This window comes from Eumetopias jubatus, unplaced genomic scaffold (genome assembly GCF_037043125.1).
Source record: "Eumetopias jubatus isolate StellerSeaLion01/CBP00866 unplaced genomic scaffold, mEumJub1_p1.0 scaffold_5, whole genome shotgun sequence".
NCBI classification, from domain to species: domain Eukaryota; kingdom Metazoa; phylum Chordata; class Mammalia; order Carnivora; family Otariidae; genus Eumetopias; species Eumetopias jubatus.
Window position 1 is genome coordinate 38,685,309 of NW_028274811.1, and position 21,675 is coordinate 38,706,983.

At 37.1% G+C, this 21,675-nt stretch overlaps 1 protein-coding gene across 1 annotated transcript in view; it reads right to left on the bottom strand.

The window, feature by feature from the left end:
• The window catches only part of LARS1 (leucyl-tRNA synthetase 1), a 70,164-nt gene that overhangs the window by 35,929 nt on the left and 12,560 nt on the right, over nt 1-21,675 (bottom strand). Inside the window, exons 5-15 of the mRNA XM_028119091.2 lie at nt 19,878-20,015; nt 16,434-16,595; nt 15,578-15,690; nt 14,694-14,757; nt 12,620-12,687; nt 12,294-12,519; nt 9,610-9,697; nt 9,445-9,521; nt 5,846-5,899; nt 4,921-5,061; nt 2,815-2,892 (exon numbers count right to left, since the gene is read on the bottom strand). Coding sequence (XP_027974892.2) covers nt 2,815-2,892; nt 4,921-5,061; nt 5,846-5,899; nt 9,445-9,521; nt 9,610-9,697; nt 12,294-12,519; nt 12,620-12,687; nt 14,694-14,757; nt 15,578-15,690; nt 16,434-16,595; nt 19,878-20,015 — 1,209 coding nt within the window. The remainder of the gene's footprint in view (nt 1-2,814; nt 2,893-4,920; nt 5,062-5,845; nt 5,900-9,444; nt 9,522-9,609; nt 9,698-12,293; nt 12,520-12,619; nt 12,688-14,693; nt 14,758-15,577; nt 15,691-16,433; nt 16,596-19,877; nt 20,016-21,675) is intronic.

Here is a 21,675-nt window from a genome sequence, read left to right on the forward strand (position 1 = left end):
ATAAAGAAGATGTGGTCCATATATACAATGGAATACTACTCAGCCATCAAAAAGGATGAATACCCAAATTTTACATCAACATGGATGGGACTGGAGGAGATCATGCTAAGTGAAATAAGTCAAGCAGAGAAAGTCAATTATCATATGGTTTCACTTATTTGTAGAACATAAGCAATAGCATGGAGGACATTAGAAGGAAGGGAAAAATGAAGGGGGGTAGATCGGAGGGGGAGATGAACCATGAGAGACTATTGACTCTGAGAAACAAACTGAGGGTTTTAGAGGGGAGTGGGGTGGGGGGATGGGTTAGCCCGGTGATGGGTATTAAGGAGGGCACGTATTGCATGGAGCACTGGGTATTATAAGCAACCAATGAATCATGGAACACTACATCAAAAACTAACGATGTACTGTATGGTGACTAACATAATAAAAAGAAAAAGAAACTAAAAAAAAAAAAAAAGACTTCCCCAACACCCAAACAGCCCTTCTATTTTTTTCCCCAAACAGCTCTTCTAGATCTCCCCCAGTGAAGCCCTACTCACATGCAAAAAGATCCTGATCACCGTTTTGTACCCACTCTTAAATATCAACAACCTTTCTCAGAGAAATTAAGAGATTAAGATTTCACACCCATGAAACAGGAATAGCATCCCATAAAAAAGGATCAATCAGATAGCAAGAATAAGCTCTTAAACTGGCCCTGAGTTGGTAATTTCAAAGGTGGATAATAGGTATATAGGAATTCGTCATACTACTCTCTCCACTTTTTATAAATCTGAAATTTTCCATACCAAGAAAAAAACTTTTCCACATGCTCACAAATAGCAGATATAAAAAACACACAGTTAACAAACAAAACCTTATAGGGAGAAAAAGTTGAGGAATTCTCCCAGAAAGAAAAAGACTTCCAGAATCAAGAGAACCAATATCTGAATAATAAGAATTCAGAAAAAGAAAATAAAGAACAGAAAGAGATAAACAATCAAAGAAAGAGTCAAGAAATTTTCCCAAAATTAAAGCAAATTAAGTCTCTAAAATGAAGGAATCCACCAAGCACCCACAAAAATTAATAAAAATTGACTACACCAAGGTAAATCATGAAATTTCAGAATACTGGGAAGAAAAAGAAGATTCTAGAAGCTTCCAGAGGAAGGGAAAAAACAGGCCATTCCCAAAAAATCAGTTATTACCAAAATGGTTTTGGACTTCTCAGCAACATTACTGAAACAGAACACCAGGGGTAATGTCCATTAAATTCAACGGCAAAATTACTTTCAATCTAGAATTCTGTCCCCAACCTATCAAGTATGAAGACAGACTAAAGATATTTCAGACATGGAAGCTCGCAAAAATTTACCTTCCAGGTACCCTTTTTCAGGAAAGCCACTAGAAGCAGAGCTTCACCAAAATGAGAGAGTAAATAATAAAGCAGCAGCAATGGGATCAAGGAAACAACAGCTCCAACTCAAGAGAAACAAAGGAAATTCTTAGTAATTAATAGTGGAGAAAGATCCCAGATGACATTTGTGTACCAGGACAGTAAGCAACTAGTCCAGACTAAAACAGGACAGAAGGCTCTGGGAGAACTTTCTCCAAGAGGGAACCAATAGCATATTGATATGTGAAAGTATTAAGAGAAGAAATAAACAGGGCAGAGTTTGGAGATGGAGTACTGATATATTTTAAAGGAAGAAAAAAAAAGACAATTACTAACGCCAGGGGAAAATGAAAGCTGGAAGAAAAGTTCTCATTGTACACTTCATTCTGGATCAGTGATGCCTCAAAGATGTACATTTTTGTAGTACTGCTCTCACAAAAGTTATAATACACCTATGCTAGGAAGACAGGAAGTAGAAAAGTATACACAAATGGTGAGGTTAGAAAGAAAGACACAAGTTATAAGGAAGAGTTAAATCTTGATTTTCTACAGTAGAAAGTCAACAGCTAATGCCTAAAACTGAAAAACAAAATTCAAAAATTGTACTAGCATTTAGATTATAGATCTGTAAGAGAGATAGAGGTTAATATTAAAAGAAGCAACTGAAACAGTTAAAAGTAAGCCTGTTCAAGGAAGAGAAACTTAAGACAATGTGGAAGGATGGAGAGGAAACTGATGTTTTTTATTTTAATAAGCTTTACAGACCACTGTCTCTCTGTACTAAGGCCATATACAACTGTCAGAAATCAAAATTTAATTTAAAAACTAATTAAGCAGCTCAACAGAAAAAAAGTTTCAACAAAAATGAAGACGGGGGGGAAGAAAAAGAATGAAGTAAAGAGTAAAGCACTACACAAAGAGAACTGTAACTACCAGTATCTCAAATGGCCACTGCCAGGAAGCATCATTAAAGTTCTCTGTTTGTGCTTTGCACATGCCAACTTTATAGCACTACACTCATCAACATTACAGGTGGGATGTTCAAGTAAAATGAATTGCTAAATAAGTCTCCTATTTTCTGCCACAAAATTATTTATCTTTAATTCAGCTCCGGGTTTTATTACAGAACTCGCTACTAATTAACACTGTGAAGTCTATTAACTAAAAGGTTTTCTCCCAGGGGCACCTAGGTGGCTTAGCCGTTAAGCGTCTGCCTTCGGCTCAGGTCATGATCCCAGGGTCCTGGGATTGAGCCCCGTATCGGGCTCCCTGCTAGGAGAGGGGCCTGCTTCTCCCTCACCCTCTGCCCCTGCTTGTGTCCCTCTCTCACTGCGTCTCTCTCTGTCAAATAAATAAATAAAATCTTTAAAAAAAAAAAAGATACAAGAAGGTTTTCTCCTAAACCAGCCTTCAGAGGATAGCCTATCACATACAGTGTCAATCATCTTTTTCTGAATAGTCTTCTTTACATCTTGGACCTTCTGTCCCTTAAATCCATCCACCAACATTACCTAAAAGGATGGGAAGTGGGGGGAAAAAAACAGACAAAACAATTAAAATTTGCTTTGTGTTCCCTCCAAACTTTTTCCTAACTGAATTTACTACATCTGCAACCAAGATATTTTTAGTTTAAAATTTATCATATTTATAATCTTAAGTTTTTATTTTGCCATAGCTTAGACAACTAATATTTACAACACACTTGTTTTTCTTTTGGTGTAACTAGGATAGCTACCATGAACATGATTAGGAAGGAACTCTCACTTCCCACTTCTCAGATTTCCATGTGGAGAGAATTTCAATATGCTCACTCACCTCATTCCTGAAGGCTTTGGAAAAATGAACTGAGTGCATGCCGCTCATTCCCATTTAGACTTCTGTTTCCAACTCTACCTGTTGCCAGCGAGCATTTTCCTTTGCTTGGCCTGTGATAAACCTAGCCCTTACAGGAAGGCCTGTTTTACAACTCTGCCTTTTATGTAGTGAGGAAATTTAATTCTAGGGCTAAGTATTAGCTTGCCCATTGTTGTCACAGATCTAAGCCACACAATCCCTTCTAGCTGACGTTCTGATCTTCAGCTATGTGACTCCTGTTTCTCTCTGAAATAGCTTCTGTCTTAAATGGAAAAGACACAAGTTCTTTTTTGACCCTCCAAACCCTCCAACATGCCAAAATGCTTTATATCTATTTAATTCATCATTATGAAATTATACTTAGTGATCATCAAAGTACAGTGGTTAAGAGCACAAATCCTAGGGGCACCTGGGTGGCTCAGTCGGCTGAGTGTTTGATTCTTGATTTCGGCTCAGGTCCTGATCTCAGGGTTGTGAGACTGAGCCCCACGTCAGGCTCTGTGTTGCGCGTGGAGCCTGCTTAAGATTCTCTCTCTCCCTCTCACTCTGCTCCTGCCCCCACCCCACTTGCACACGCCCGCACTCATTCTCTCTCAAATAAATAAATAAATAAATAAATAAGCAGGCAGGCACAAATCCTAGAGCCAAGCTGCCCAGTGTGAGTACCAGTCCTGCCACTGGCTACCTATCTGGCTGATCTTAGGTAAATTACTTAATATCTTAGTACTTCTATTTCCTCATCTATAAAATGGAATACTGCTACTTCACAAGGTTATTTTGAGATTTAAATAAGTTAACATGTAAGTGCTATATAAGTGGTGGCTTTTATTATCACCCAAAATGTGTAAGTCACTTAAAAAAAGATACATAACCAATTGTTGATTATCTAGAAAAATGAAAGTGAAGGTAAAAATAAAGAATTCTCATTCATGGCCTTAAAAAAATCTTCATTTCAACCTCAAGTCATAGCAGCTTGGCTGGATTTTTACTTTCTCTAGCTTAAGTCTTCTTTCCATGGAAATGTAAGCCACATTAACATATGCATAACTAAGGAGAAAAGAGGTTTAAAACATGTTTTTGTGCCCACCTGACATTTAGTATGCATTAATAAGTAAACTAATGAACTGAATAAAATTGCTAATTTGAAATATGAATTCCTCAATTAAAAGAGCAAAAGAAGGAACCAGGTATTGTCCATGCAATAAATCTATGGAATTTACTGTAAAATAACATGAACTTTAAATAATCTTCTCAGTAAACTCATTTCTTAGAGATTCCTAGAGGGCACAAAAATATAAATTCTGTAAATGCTATCATTTAAAAAATAGATTAAAAAAAGAAATCTGGAAGGGTACCTGGGTGGCTCAGTCGTTACGTGTCTGCCTTTGGCCCAGGTCATGATCATGGGGTCCTGGGATGGAGCCCCAAGTTGGGCTCCCTGCTCAGAGGGGGCCTGCTTCTCCCTCTCCCTCTGCCCCTCCCCCTGCTTATGCTCTGTCTCTCCTCTCTCTCTCTCTCAATTAAATAAAGATCTTTAAAATAAATAAATAATAAAAAAAGAAATCTGGAAACAGAAGAACACAGTCTCATATTAAATCAGTATACAATTGAAACTATATTGAATTTTTCTATTTTTTTCTAAATCGCTGAAAAAATTACAGAGCAACTAAAAAATCATTACTTACACCATCATAAAACCCTTTTAGATATAACTTCTCCTTTGCTTCTGCAAGTTTTTCTCGGTCATTCTGGCTTTGAACTTTCAAATCATCACAAATGGTTACAGCAGAAAGATTTCCAAAACCTGGGATTTCAATGATTGGCACCTGCAAAGAACAGCAATGTTGGGAACTTATTCACACTGAATGAACATAAAAACAGCCCCATGGGGCATAATCCTATCGCCTTTACTGTCCAGTGAAGCCATTTCAGATTTTATATATCATTACAGAAGCACCACACATCAGGCAATCACAGTGACTAACATCCAGATGTGAATTTGTCTTCCTCTTCTCCTCCACAGGAACTATCCAAATTCTTTGCACCAACCCCCAAATTGTCCCTCCCTCACTACAGAACACACCTTCTCTAGCTCACAACCCCACACTGGCATATAACTAACTAAATAATAAATTGTGAAACTAGGAAAATGATGTAAACAAATTTATGGATGGTCTTATTTCTGGTTTATGATAAGTCTTCTAGATTCTTCATGAAAGGTATCTGCTAGTGATTAAAATATTTTTCTTCTCCAGGCATTAATATGAAAACATAACCATTCATGACTTATATGGCAAAATTTTGTCTTTAGAAGCTTGGAAACAGGCCAGCCATAGTAGCAAAATAAGCATCTATAAAATTGGTGATGCTAAGAAAGTCATTTGTTCCAGAATTACAGGTGCCGGGCGCTAAGAAAATGCTTATTGTTGGTCTTTTCTCTCACTCTTAACAGCCAGCACATACCAAATTAAAGTAAGTAAACTCTTATGCAAACTCCCTCTCATTTTTATATTCACCAATTATTTAATTTTGTTACAAGGAAAATGTTAGCTCTTTTTTTTCACTGATAAAGAGATGGGTATGAATATTCTGAGTCACCTATGTACTCACCGGCTCAAATGGCAAGACCATGTCATCTCTAATTCCATACTTTGCTCGTAAGGCCTGCAAAAATATTTTGTAAATTAACACTCATGATTAGCACTTTACCGGCATAATCATTGAGAGAACCAACACCAAAACTTTTTTAAATTCTTTGTTCTCCTCTCCAGAGATTTTTTTTTAAATTTCACTAAATATCTCAAGAAGGGACCTATGACTTTTAAAAACTCAACTGTTTAAGTTAGAGTGAATGGCTTAAATGATGAAAAATAGTATGCCAAAAGCAAAAATTCACACACACACACACACACACACACACCCCAATGAAAATGAGGTTCATATCCTAGGTTGCAATGAAAATGTGAATATCAGAAAACTTTTTTTAAAGTTTTATGAAACCCATCAAAACAGATTAAAAAAGATCCTATCAACAGATGCAAGAAAAGCATGTGACAAAAATCCAACACCCATTCATGATAAAAACTCCTAATAAACAGGAATACATGCAGGCCTTCTAAACTTGATAAAGACTATCTGCAAAAAATCTACAACTACCATCATACTTAATGATGAGAAACTCAAAGCTTTCCCATTAAGATCAGGTAGGAGGCAAGGATGTCCCCTCTTACTGCTTTTCAATATCGTTCTGAATGTCCTTGCTAAAGCAATAAGGGAAGAAAACAAAATAAGAGGTATACAGATTGGGAAGGGAGACATAAAGCTGTCTTTGTTCACAAATGGAAGGAACATCTATATAGAAAATCCAAAAGAATCAAGGAAAAAAACTCCTGGAACTAATAAACAATTATAGCAAGGTTGCAAGATACACAGTTAACTATACAAAAGTTAACTGCATTCCAATGTACTAAGAATGAACAAGTGGAATTCAAAATTAAAAACAAAGTACCATTTATATTAGCACCGCCCAAAATCAAATACTTAGGTACAAAAGTAACAATACGTACATAAGATCTATACCAGAAAAACAAAAAACCCTGTGAACAGAATCAGAAAACTAAATAAGGGGTGCCTGGTTGGTTCAGTCATTAAGCATCTGCCTTCGGCTCAGGTCATGATCCCAGGGTCCTGGGATCGAGCCTTGTAACAGACTCCCTGCTCAGCAAGGGGCCTGCTTCTCCCTCTCCCACTCCCCCTGCTTCTATTCCCTCTCTCGCTGCCTCTCTCTCTCTGTCAAATAAATAAATAAAATCTTAAAAAAAAAAAAAACAACCTAAATAAATGAACAGATACTTCATGTTCATGGACTGGAAGAGTCAGTATTGTCAAGACGTCAGGGGCGCCTGGGTGGCTCCGTTGGTTAAGCGACTGCCTTCAGATCAGGTCATGATCCCAGGGCCCTGGGATCGAGCCCCGCATCCGGCTCCCTGCTCGGCGGGAAGCCTGCTTCTCCCTCTCCCACTCCCCCTGCTTGTTGTGTTCCCTCTCTCGCTGTCTCTCTCTGTGTCAAATAAATAAATAAAATCTTTAAAAAAAAAAAAAAAAAGACGTCAATTCTTCCCAACTTACCTACAGATTTAATGCAATGTCAACTGAAATCCCATCAAGTTATTTTATGAATATCAACAAACTGATTGCAAAGTTTATACAGAGAGGCAAAACACCCAAAATAGTCAACTCAATATTGAAGAACAAAATTGGCTTCTGGCTTCAAGACTTCCTATAAAGTTACAGTAATCAACACAGTGTGGTACTAAGAAAGGAAGAGACAAATAGTTCAGCGGAACAACACAGAGAGGCCAGAAATAGACCCCCAAAATATAGTCAACTGATCTTTGATAAAGGAGCGAAGGCAATACAGTAATTCAAAGACAGTCTTTTCAACAAATGTTATTGGAACAACTGGACATTCACATGCAAAAAAAAAAATGAATCTAGACACAGACCTTATATTGTCATAAAAAATAACTCAAAATGGATCACAGACAGAGATGTAAAACACAAAACTATGAAATTCCTAGAAGAAAATGTAGGTGAAAACTTAAATGACCACGGGTACGGGGGTGCCTTTTTAGATACAACATCAAAGACACAATCCATGAAAGAAATAATAAACTGAACATCATTAAAATTAAAAACTGCTCTACAAAAGACAGGATCAGGAATTAAAATAAAAGACAAGCCAAAGATCAGGAAAAAATATTTGCAAAAGACACATCTGATAAAGGACTATTATCCAAAATACACACGGAATTCTCAAAACTGAATCTTAAGAAAACAAACAATCCAGGTCGCCTAGGTGGCTCAGTTGATTAAGTGTCTGCCTTTGGCTCAGGTCATGATCTCAGGGTCCTGGGATTGAGCCCCACATCAGGCTCCCTGCTCAGTGGAAAATCTGCTTCTCCCTCACCCTCTGCCCCTCCCCCCACACACACTCGTGTGTGCACGCACTCATGCACTTTCTCTAAGAAATAAATAAAATCTTAAAAAAAAAGGAAACAATCTGATTTTTTAATGTGCCAAAGACTTTAACAGACACACCTCAACAAAAGAAGATACATAGCTGGCAAATAAGCATATGAAAAGACCACATCATATCATCAGGAAAATGCAAATTAAAACAACAAAGAGATATCACTACACACCCATTACAATGGACAAAATCTGGTACAATGACAACACCAGATGCTAGTGAGGATGTAGAGCAACAAGAACTCTTATACACTGCTGGTGGGAATGCAAAACAGTACAGCCACTTTGGAACACAGCTGGGGGGCTAAATATATTCTTACCATAGGACCCAGCAATCACACAACTTCGTATTTACCCAAAGGAGCTGAAAACTTATGTCTACACAAAAACCTGCAAATGGATGTATATAGCAGCTTTATTCATAATTACCAGTGCTTATTAGCAACCAAGAGGTCCTTCAGGAAGTGAATGGATAAACTATGGTACATCCAGGTAGAAAGAAAATGAGCAATCAAGCTATGAAAAGACACAGAGAAACCTTAGATGCATATGAGTAGTTGAAAGAAGCCAATCTGAGAAAGCTACACACGGTATGATTCCAACCACATGTCATTCCAGAAAAGGTAAAACTGTGGAGACCATAATAAGATCAGTGAATGCCAGGGGTCACAGGGGAGAGAGATGACAGAAAGACCACACGGGATTCTTAGGGCAATGAAAATACTCTATGATATTACAACGATGAAACTGTGTCACTATACAGTTGTCCAAACCCAAAGAATATACACCACCAAGAGTGAACCCTAAAGTAAACTACGGACTTTGGTGGATTATGATGTGTCAATGCAGGTTCATCATGGTAACAAATGCACCCCTCTGGTGGGATTTTGATAATAAGAAGGCTGTGCACATGTGGGGGCAGGGAGTAAATGGGAAATCTCTATACCTTTCTCTCAATTTTACTATAAACCTAAAACTGCTCTGAAAGTCTTTTTAAAAAAGATTCTGTGAAATATTATACTTAAAATACAAAACAAAAGAAAATACATAAACATCAAGAAAGAAGGCAGAGATAATAGTTCAAAGATACATGATACCTTTTTAGCCTAATCTCATAGTTCAGCAGTACCTAATTAGATGATTAAGAAGAAATAAGAACATGAAACTGAGACACTAACTTGCTTTTTCTTCAGATCTCTGAGGGCAGCAAAATCATCGGGGGAGTCAGAAGGAACACTTGTGACCACACCAGTGCCTTATAAAAGAAAGTGTGGAATTAATTAATACAACCAGAATGCAATTACCAAAGTATTTCTAGAAAGAAAGAAAGAAAGAAACTCTACCTTTTTCCTCCTTAATGGTGAGCATTGGAAGAACATAGATGACCTTATTAGATGTTAAAGGAGCAGAAAGTGATGCACCAAGAATTTCCTGTGCAACAAAAAGATCAGCATAAAGGTGAAAAAACTTATTTTAACCATTAAAATTTAAAACAGTGTTAATATTTTTAAGCCCTGAGAAGATAGTATTTAAAAATAAATGAAGTAAAACAAAATACATTTTTTATACGTACCAGACTACAAATAGTTGTGAATAATTATGATACCCAAATGTAATGTGGTAAGGTTGTGAGGCAATTAGTACACTAATACATTGCTTGTGACAGTGTACTCCTTGAGGAAAACAATATAGGAACCATAGCAAGAGACACAAAAATGTTCACACAACCTGGACCCAGCAATCCAATCCTAGGAATTAACCTCAAAGGAAAAAGTAACTTTTTTTCTTTGAGAAGTCTACCCAATGCTGTGTTAACTACAACAGCAAAACCTGGAGACAGCTAAAACTTTACAGAATAGAAAATCATTTAACAAAATGAGATATCAACAAAATAAAATACTGTATATCCATTTAAATTAAAACAATGATTACGAAGACAAACTGAACGAAAAGGATATAACCAGTTTCTCTTAAAAACAACAAAATCCGAAGATTCAACAATATTGAACCCATACCCTTAGAATGGGAACAAAAGCGCTTGCAGCTGCTTTTTGAGCCAAGGAATGCACGTTTCAATTCCACACAGTTCCCACCCATCCACTTTACTCATGAAGAAGCTACTTATAGTGACATGGGTGAAGGCTAAATATCATGACAGTCTTAATAAGGGCTGCAAGCTATTTTTTTATTTATATTTTATTTATATCACACACTCCAGAATCTGCTCAAATGGAAAGAAACTGCATTAGGAACAGAAAATATTTGTGTTATTCACACAATTCCTAAAAACGTCTCAGAACTCAGACATCAGGAACTAATGAGATGCGGCAGCACTGCTTATCACAGAAAAAGACAAACTATTCCAATATCCATTATAGAGAATGGTTAAATAAGCTGTGGTAGAGCCAAACAATGGAATACTATATGGCTGTAAAACAGAAGATACAAGGAAGCTCTGTGCTGATAAGGCACATACCAAGTCATAATTAAGTAAAAAAGAAAGCAAGACCGAGAACAATGTGATTAAGTATACTGCCACTGGTATATTAAAAAGTGGGAGGGGCGCCTGAGTGGCTCAATTGGTTAAGCATCTGACTCTTGATTTTGGCTCAGATCATGATGTCAGCGTAGTGAGATTGAGCCCCGAGTCAGGCTCTGCACTCAGTGGGGTATCTGCCTGAGATTCTCTCTCTCTCCCTCTGCCTCTGCCCCTGCTTATACATGCGTGCTCTTTCTCTCTCAAGTGAATAAATAATATCTTTTAAAAAAGTAGATAAATAATAATAAGAGGGAGAAAGTATACACAGGCATTTGCTTATAGATACATGAAATACTTCTGGAAGGATATTTAAAACAGTGATTTTAGTGAATGCCTATGGAAGGGGAAACTGAGTGACTAGGGACAAATTTTCTTTTTGTCTTTCAAATTTTGAGTTCTACTAATGTGTAACAATCTAGTCCAAAAGTAAGTTTCCAAAATAAGCAAGAAATAAAAGCTCAATTCAAAAAAACTGAGATAGTATTCTACTCATCTTTTTCTTTTAAAATGTTACTTATTGGGGCGCCTGGGTGGCTCAGTTGGTTAAGCGTCTGACTCTTGGTTTTGGTTCAGGTCATGGTCGCAGGGTTATGAGATCGAGTCCCGCATCAGGCTCTGCTCAGCACAGAGTATGCTTGATATTCTCTCTCTTCTTTTCCCTCTGCCTCTCCTGCTCATGCTCTCTCTCTCTCTCTCTCAAATAAATAATATCTTTTTTAAAAATAAATAAATAAATAAATGTTATTTATTAAGATACCTAAGATCAGCATTTACCAAAGGGAGTAAAATATACTCTGAAATACTGATAAGTAAATAAAATGTAAGGATAAAAGCTACATAATCATCCAGATTTAGTTACCATTATTTAGTTACCATCATCCAAGATTCTTCAGGGAAAAAAATGGCTGCAATTCTATACCAGGAATGCTGGTAATCATCTACTGCAGCTATTAAATCTCTTAGGGAGGACTGTCTATATTTTTTGACCAGATACTTACCGAACTGAAACAAGACTCAAAAATGCTATGGTACACAATGAATTCTCCACAGCAATAAGAAAGAACAAAACCACTCCTACACACAACATGTATGAATCTCAAAGACATAATTTGAGCAAAAGAAGCCAGACACAAAAAAGTACAGATTATATAATTCTGAATGAAAAGTTCAAGAACAGCAACTAATCTTCGGTGACTTAAATCAGAGCAGTGGTTACCTTTGCAGAAGAGGGGTAAGTACTGACTGCAAGATGGACAAGACAGCACTTTCTGGACTACTGGAACTGTTCTATATTTTGATTTAGGTGGTGCTTGCCTGAGTGTACACGCGTATAAAAATGCACCAAAATACAAAATTTAGGATTTACACATTGCATTGTATGGATACCTCAATTAAAAAGATTTTTTCAATGTTCTTTCCTCAAGTGTCATCGTTGAAATTCTCCTCTAAATTTAAGCATTAAAATAAGAAATCTGCTACCCAACTCACCTCTCCCATTAATTCCTTAACAACAGGCACCACTCCATTGTGTTTGGTAAAGCCCTGGTATGACATATTCCTGGCAGCTCTTTGGGTGCAGATGAATATATCACCATTCACCGTCTCAAACCCAATGTACTTCATATCAGGGCGAACCCAACAGTTGGTCTGTCCAAACATGGTCTCAGGTCTGAGAGTAGCAGCTACCAAGAAGATATTTTTACCTTTCAGGCCACTAAGAAGAAAAAAATATATGTTCATGCAAAAAAAATGTTGTGGATTCTATCACATCTATTATTTCGAAAAGATAAAGCAATAACTCTTTGGCAACCCACCTTAATTTGGATGGGTATGGCTCAAGTACTTTCAACTTGATTAAAGTATATTCCTGAGGTCCCACGCCCTAAACAAATAAACAAAACAAAAATTTGAGAGGATAAAAAAGCTTGGATTAAACCCACCATCTATGTGAGAGATCTGAGTCAAATTTTTTAGATGGATTCTTGCATTGTTAGAATAATTTTCTTCCAATGAGGAGACGGCAAGTAAGGAGATGACTACATTCATATAAAAGTCTAATGTGAGGGCACCTGGGTGGTTCAGATGGTTAAGCATCTGCCTTCGCCTCAGGTCATGATCTCCGGGTCCTGGGACTGAGCCCCATATCAGGCTCCCAGCTCAGTGGGGACTCTCCCTCACCCTCTGCCTCTCCCCCTTGCTTGTGCTCTCTCTCTCTCTCTCAAATGAATAAATAAAATCTTTAAAAAATAAATTAAAAAAAATAAAGGTCTAATGTGTAAGAAGTGACTTGAAAGGGGTGCCTAGGTGGCTCAGCCAGTTAAGCGACTGCCTTCAGCTCACGTCATGATCCCTTTGCTTCTCCCTCTCACTCTGCACTGCACACCCCCTCCAGCTCGTGCTCTCTTCCTCTCTCTCTCTCAAATAAATAAATAAAATCTTTGAGGGAAAAAAAAAGAAGAGTGACTTGAAAGGCCACCTTCCCACCCCACACCAGATCAGAACCCATAAAAGAAGCCCAGACACTACTAAGTAAAAACGGTTGACTAAGAGCTCACTTGAGAGTGGAGGACACGAGGTAAAAATTAGAATAATCACCCAAAACGGTGTTTACCAAAATGGGAGTCAGAATATGTAATCGAAAAATCCCACAGAGCAGGCATCAAAGAAATACTCTGGACCTGGGGTCAAATGATGTGCATTCAAAACCTAGCCGAGCCCATTACTAATGGCTTGACCCAAGGTAGTCACAGTCTCTTTGAGCCTTCATTTCTTCATCTGTAAAATAACTGTACTGTGACTCACATGGGATTGTCCTGCGGAGCAGGTAAGACAATGAACAAGAAAATGCTTTGAAAAACTATGACATACTATGGAATTTAGGATATTGCTGTGGTGTTGACTACATTAAAACTTAACAGTCAGTAAATTCAGTCTTCCAAATTCAAATTTTTGATCAACTCTCACTTCTATTAGATAAGTTACATCATAATTGAAAGCTGACTTTGAAAAGTAATCACTAAACTACAAATGCATTCAGAGATGGTAACAAAGGAAGATACAACACAGGGAATCCTAAGGTCAGATTCTGTCATTGTTACTGATTGACTGTGCTATGGCTTTAGGCAAATCACCTTGGCTTCACTCAAGTATTATAAGGAATAATGCTACTAATGTGTCTTACAGGAATGTAGAGTGAACTGATGTCATGCATGGCTAGAAGCACTTTGGAAATAAGCAAGTAGGCACATGATCAAAACAAGTATAAATGGAATCTGTGTACATCAGTTAGCCACATATCTCATCACCTTGCCCCATGCTTTTTAGAACAGTGTATTCTCCAAGCAGTGCTTCTCAAACATTAGCCTACATGTGAATCCTATCAAGAGCTTATTAGAGACAGATTTCTGGGCTCTACCCGCAGAGCTTCTGATTCAGCAATTCTGGGCTAAGGCCCAAGAATGTGCTTTTGTGGGCGCCTGGCTGGGTCAGTCGTTAGGCGTCCGCCTTCAGCTCCGGTCATGGTCCCAGGGTCCTGGGATCGAGCCCTGCATCAGGCTCCCTGCTCGGCAGGAAGCCTGCTTCTCCCTCTCCCACTCCCCCTGCTTGTGTTCCCTCTCTCGTTGTGTCTCTGTCCAAAAAAAAAAAAAAAAAAAAGAATGTGCTTTTGTATCACATGCATATGCAGCTGGTCCTAGCACCACTCTTGGAGTAACAAGGTCCTAGACAAGACACAGACACCTACAGTGCCACTGTGCCTTCCTCTTCAGAGTCACCGGAATATACCTCAGCACTGGAATAAAATTATTTTTAGGTTTTTGATATATTCTGTAAACTCTATCGCCATATTATGAAATATTATAATAGCTACTCTATGTCACAAATAATTACCTCTCCAGTTTGCCTGTCATGATCCATGCAGGGCTGTCCGTCTTTTGGAGAATAAATGGTATACCTAAAAAATAAACAATAAGTGACAAATATTATTGTAATATACAAGTTTCATCCTAACATATTTGCTTCTGTTGCTAGTATCTAACAATATTTCTTCTAACTAAAACTTCTAACTGAACAAATGTCTACATCAATTATTTATGCTTTTATGAGTAGTTGTCAGCCTAGTTATTTAATGAAACCTTTCTGCCTTCATCAAAGGTAATACCCTGAAAAATATGCACTGATCTTGGCTTTGTGGTATGAAACAAAAGATTATGAAGTATAATTTCAGTTATGAAATACAAGTAGCTTTTAATTAATCCACAGAATCAAGGAAGAATCTTAAACAATTTATAGAAAAAAAGGATAAACTAACACATAAATAAAATTTTTTTGTGCTTGGCTGGAAATACTAAACAGAATCTTTAGGGAGATCATAAAAGCCAACACTCCAAGAGGGAGACAAACCATAAGAGACTCTTAATCATAGGAAACAAATTGAGGGTTGCAGGAGGGGAGGGGCGTGTGTGGATGGGGTAACTGGGTGATAGACATTAAGGAAGGCATGTGATGTAATGAGCACTGGGTATTATATTTAAAAAAAAAAAAGCCAACACCTCTAGTCTCCCTGTTTTTATTTGTCATGAACACTAAGCAGCTCAGAGGCATTAAAATACTGTTAAGACTAAAAAGGGAAACAAATGAGACATGAGAACAAAAAGAAAAAATTTACAAAATGAGAAAGGATAATGGGAAAAAGAAGGCTATCTATCAAGCAGTGAATTACAATGCAAGAATTATGATTCTTGCTTTATTATACTGAAGGACAACAAACTCACCGCTTCCCAAATTTTATTTTGCTTCTTTCTCTTAATGTTAAAAACTGCCACCTAACAAATGAATCATAGTAAGGATTAACATCAGTGGTGATGAAGGAACGACGCCAGTCTACCTATAGAAGAGAAAAGAAAAAGGTAATTTTTGAGAAATCTGTAGAGTCTCTATGAATAAGAGTTCCCACGAATCAATTACTCACTCTTCTACTCTTTATTTTCCAACCTATAATTATATCAAACATTAAAAGAAAACATTTTTAGGTTCTATCTATTAAATATATTAATTATATTAACTTGTGTTTAATTGGTCAATTTTGAAACACGCATATTCATATAACAAGCATATAGGAATTATAATAAATTAAGAAAGAACACTTAAATAATACCTTTAAGTATTCCTAAATATATAAGCTAAACTTTGGCTTCTTCATATTCTTTGACAGAATTCCCTTCTACTAATTGCTATTAAAACATATTCCAGGGGCGCCTGGGTGGCTCAGATGGTTAAGCATCTGCGTTCGGCTCAGGTCATGATCACAGGGTCCTGGGATCGAGCCCCGCATCGGGCTCCCTGCTTGGTGGGGAGCCTGCCTCTCCCTCTCCCTCTGCTGTACCCCCTGCTTGTGCTCTCTCGCTCTCTGTCAAATATATAAATAAAATCTTAAAAAAAAAATATTCCAATACAACAAATATTAAAGTACTTCACTGCTTATATCAAGACCCATAACAATAACAGTACTAATTCATTAATGCAATACAGGTGGAATATATTCTAAATTAAGAGTGGTCCAAATATCATATAATCATAAACACAATGTGTTCTTCATATTTTCTTAAACTATGGGAGTGATGGACATACCTTCAAACCCATTCTCTTCAGATCCTGAATAGCCAGTGGTGGGAAATAATCAAGCCAATATTCTGCTTCAGAAAATTTGACTATCTCTTCATCAGAGAGACCAAGGGATTTCATAATGCCCCACTGATATTTAGAAGATCCAGCTTTAGCAGCAGCTTTACTCTGAAAAAAAACAATAAAAACAAACTCCATCAAGGACCAACCAACAAATGGTTAGCAAATTCCAGGACAGCAATAATTTTAAGTGAATAATTCGATTTGATAATTTTTTTATATTCCAAAACATGCTGTTGGTATGTCAGAATACTAATGGATTTTGACATACTATTTTGTCTGCCAAATTTTACAGTCCAATACTAAGACTCTGATACGAGAAATAACTAAATCATTGGAACCATAAAGAATTATCATTAAAGATAGGATGTCAGCACCAATCTCTATTCCCTTTTTTCTAATACCACATGTATCTTTTTTTAGTTATGAATAAGCTATTAACAAGAGTTTTGTCTTTTTCTAATATTTACCAATATCAAAAAGGCAACCAAATGTCAGGGGTTGGAGGTGGGTAAAGAAGTTAAACTATAAAAACTATAAAAAAATGATCAAACTATAAAAATGTGTGTCTCAGTCGGTTAAGCAACCGACTCTTGGTTTTGGCTCGGGTAGTGATCTTGGGGTCATGTGATCAAGCTCCACGTCTGGCTTCACATTCAGCGCAGACTCTGCTTGTCCCTCTCCCTCTACTCCTCCCCCTGCTCACTCGCTCGCTTTCTCTAAAACAAACAGATAAATCGTAAAAAAAAAAAAAAAAAAAGGGAGGGGCGCCTGGGGGCCCAGTCAGTTAAGCGTCAGACTCTTGATTTCAGCTCAGGTCATGGTCTCAGAGTCATGGGATCAAGCCCTGCATCAGGCTCCATGCTCAGCAGGGAGTCTGCTTAAGATTCCCCCTCCCTCTCCCTCTGCCCCTCCACCTCAACTTATACGTGCATGAGTGTGCACATACGTGCTCTCTCTCCCTCTCTCTCTCTAAAATAAATACATCTTAAAAAAAAAAAGAACTAAAAAGGCAGGGCAAGGAGTTTTGGAGGTGACAGAACTGCTCTGTATGGTACTATGGTGTCAGGAACATAACTCCACGTATTTGTCAAGCCAACAAAACTATCTTCTACAAAGAGTGAATTTTACTGTATATATATTTGTTTAAAAAATCCACCAGGATGTTGGAGGAATGGAAGATGAAATGTAGACTATGACAAATGTATCTAAGAGTATTATAAATACATGATACAACCACACTTTGAAGTGGGTTAAAAAGAAAGGAACTTTAGAAGTAACTCCGGGGGTGCCTGGCTGGCTTAGTTGGTAGAACATGCAACTCTTGATCTCAGAGACCATGACTTTGGGCCACACGTTGGGTGTAGAGCTTACTCAAAAAAAAAAAAAAAAAAAAAGTAACTTTGGAAAAGAATGTGTTGACTAGATTCTAAGGACAAAAAGTAGACAAAAAGCATATACAAACACTGTACTTTCATTGGTAAAACTGTTTCTCCCAGGGGTATGGGTTAGCAATTCTTGAACTACTAGTAGACCAGGACTGAAAAAATTATATATATAAATAATGAGAGCCAGGTTTCTCACTGTTTGGAAAAAGAAGTCACAAATAAGTAAAGGGAGAATGCTAGAATGAGGCCCGTGGTTATAACATGGAGCCAGCAGTATCACTATGAACTTTTTTTTTTAAAGTAAACTCTACCCCAAATGTGGGGCTCATATTCATGACCCCAACATCAAGAGTCGCATGTCCTACCAAATGAGCCAGCCAGGTGCCCCGTAGGATGAACTTTTTGAATGTATACAGAGATAGGTAAAGAACCTGTAGACAGGTACATATATGTGGGTTACCAGGGTTATTATATATATTTCCTTGCTCTTTCTACTGAGAAGGGCTATAAACAATGAGTGTACCTAGCATTCAGAACTTAAGTTTCTAAATACAGTTTCTCAATAAAAGGAAACAGGATTCCTGAGAGAAGTGGTTGATTCCAGGCTGCAACAGCGAAAAGATGAACCTGGAGTATGTTGGGCACTAGAAAATAATAAAGTGCTTAAAAAAGAAAAAAAAGGTGGAGGCACATCAGACATAGGAGCCAACCGAAAAGACTCTCAATGGCCAAAACCAGAGCAAGTTGAACAATAACAGTAACAACCACCCCAAAACACCAGATAGTACTGAAGTATAACTCAAAGAATAAAATAAATATGCATGAACCCACACAGATATTAAAAAAAAAAAAAGCCTGGATAAATAAGTAAATGGGGGAGAAAGGACAACTATTCCTTTTCAGAAGAATTCCAGGTAATAAATGTAGAAGGAATGAAGGAAATGGAAAATCACCATTAGAGCAATACAGTTACAACTGTTGCAGGCAAGATCCACTGCCAAATGCTAAAATTAGTGAGAAAATATTTTAAAAAAAGATTTTATCTCCAGGGCACCTGGCTGGCTCAGTCACTTAAATGTCTGACTCTTGATTTTGGCTCAGGTCATGATCTCAGGGTCATGAGATTGAGCCCCACATTGGGCTCTGTGCTCAGCAGGGAGTCTGCTTGGGATTCTCTCTCTCCCTTTCCCTCTGCTCCTTATCCCCCACTGACCCCCACCCTTGCTCAATCATTCTCTGTCTAAAATAAATAAAGTATTTTTTAAAAAGGAGATATTATTTCCATAGCCCCAAAGTATCTCTCTCAAAATATTTATGAATCAAAGGGAAAAAAGGAATCCTTACAGTAGAAAAACGTGGCGGACACCACCAAAGCCAAATGATCAAGGTTAACATCAACCGTAGTAAGATATCAACATCATATACTCACTGATATGATGCACTGAGGAGGACACATCCCTCTCATTCTACTCATGAGAAAGCATTAAACAAACCCAAATTGAGGGACATTCTATAAATGATCTGACCAGTACTCTCCAAAAGTGTCAAAGTCATGGAAGACAAAGATGGAAGAGACTAAGGAGACATACGAAGGAGACATGACAAGTAAATGCAATGTGGGATCTTGGATTGGACCTGCAAACAGAATAATGATGTCAACGAGAAAACCAATGAAGGTCAAATGAAGTTTGTAGTTTAGTGAATAGTATTGTTCAAATGTTAATTTCTTAGTTTTGAGGACTGTACATAGTTATATAAGGGGAACTGGGTGAAGATTATAAGGGAACTCTGCTCTACCTTGCAATCCTTCTCTATATCTAAATTATTTCAAAATAAAGTAAAAAGGGGAAAAAGGCCATCAAAAAGTCAGAAAGATAATTTTTGGCTTTGTTACTTTTTCAAAATTACTGAGTACTTTTTATGTGCCAGGTACTGGGAATACAAATATAAACTAGACAAAAATACAAAATTTCAACCAAAATAAATAGTATTAACCCCAAACCTTTTTTCCTTTAGCTTTATCCTTAATTATTACATCTTCTGTTTTAACATTGGTATCTTCCTCTTCCTCTTCTTCATCTGGAAAATCAGGGGGGCAACCATAAAGCTCTATTTCTCTTTTCAACTTATCAGCACATGCCTATAACAAATACAACATTAGAGTGAAGTTCAAAATTCAAGTCAGAAACAATCTGAATTTTTTTGGTATTTCTATGGCCAACTAAAATTGAGATTTTCTACAATACATCTATACACATGTGAATCATTATAGAAAATCCATATAATTCATGTACGTCAAAATTCACTAATTTATAAATTAGTATTTTACTTCATTTATTCAGCAAGCATTTATTCAACATTCAAAATACTCAATGTAGTCTACTATATGTTAGGTATTAGAAGTACCAAGATACCTAAGATATAGTGTTATCATTTTGAATAACAACACGAATAGTAGCATCTCTCAATTTAAAGATTACTGTCTTATATCTTCTATCGTCATCTCAAGCCTGCAAGGTAGACAGAACAGGCATTAAATTAGAAAACACATGGAATGCCTGGGTGGATCAGTTGGTTAAGCCTCTACCTTTGGCTCAGGTCATGATTCCAGGGAGCTGGGATCAAGCCCCGCATCAGGCTCCCTGCTCAGAAGGGAGCCTGCTTCTCCCTCTCCCTCTGCCCTTCCCCCTGCTAATGTTCCCTTTCTCTCTCTCTCGCTGACAAATAAAATCTTTTAAAAAATAAAAAAAATAATAAATTATAAAACACACACTAGAGATGAAGGGGTTTATCTGAGGTTATACAAACTACCAATATACGCCTTTTGATATGATACAGCGGGAGGTTTACCTCACCAATATAGTATTCTTGTCAGAATATTTCACTCAAATCTAATCATGAAGAAACAATCAGAAAACTCAGATGATGAGGCATTCTACAAAATAACTGGCCTAAACTCTCAAATGACATTCAATGTCATGACAAACTAAAAGAAACCAAGAAGAACTGATAACAAAATCCAATGTGTGATCCACAGCACACAGAGTAAAAAACTGCCAGAAAGGACATTTTGGAACAACTAGAAACATCTGACTAGAGATTAGATGAAGATAATATTACATCAGTGTTAAACTTCTTGGCGGGGACAATGAGACTGTGATGATGCAGAATGTCCTTGTTCTCAAAAAATACACACTAAAGTACTTGGAGGTGGCACAACATGATGGGTGCAACTTACTTTCCATGAGTTCATAGAAAAAGAGAGAAAAAAGTGTGCATGTATTACATGTGTGTGAACTAAAACAGTTATGGCAAATGTTAATACTTGGTAACTATATGTGAAAGGTATATGGGTGTTCGTTCTCCTAACCTTTTACCTTTTCTGCAGGTTTGACATTTTTCAAAATAAAAGGTTGGAGAAGCAAAAGAAATGAGAATTAAATTTCCCAACCCTCTTGCATTTAGGAAATCCTTTCAACTCTAATTGTCTGGCCCCTTCTTTACTTAGAATTATTTCTAATACACATTTATGATGAAGACCTTTGCAAACATGATGAAAATATAATACAACTAAAAAAAAAAAGAGCTGATACACATAAAAAAAACTTTATTACTTGATGCTGACTTCCTATACCTCATGGGTACACAAAATATCATGCTATTTTACTTGTTAATAGTTATAATCTAAGTTGAAATATCAATATGTAAGGTCACCAACAGAGATATCAAAATTACTTAGAGATCACTTAGACCTTAATGTGTGCCCTTTATGCACTTCTTCAAGTATCTTCTAAAAATTA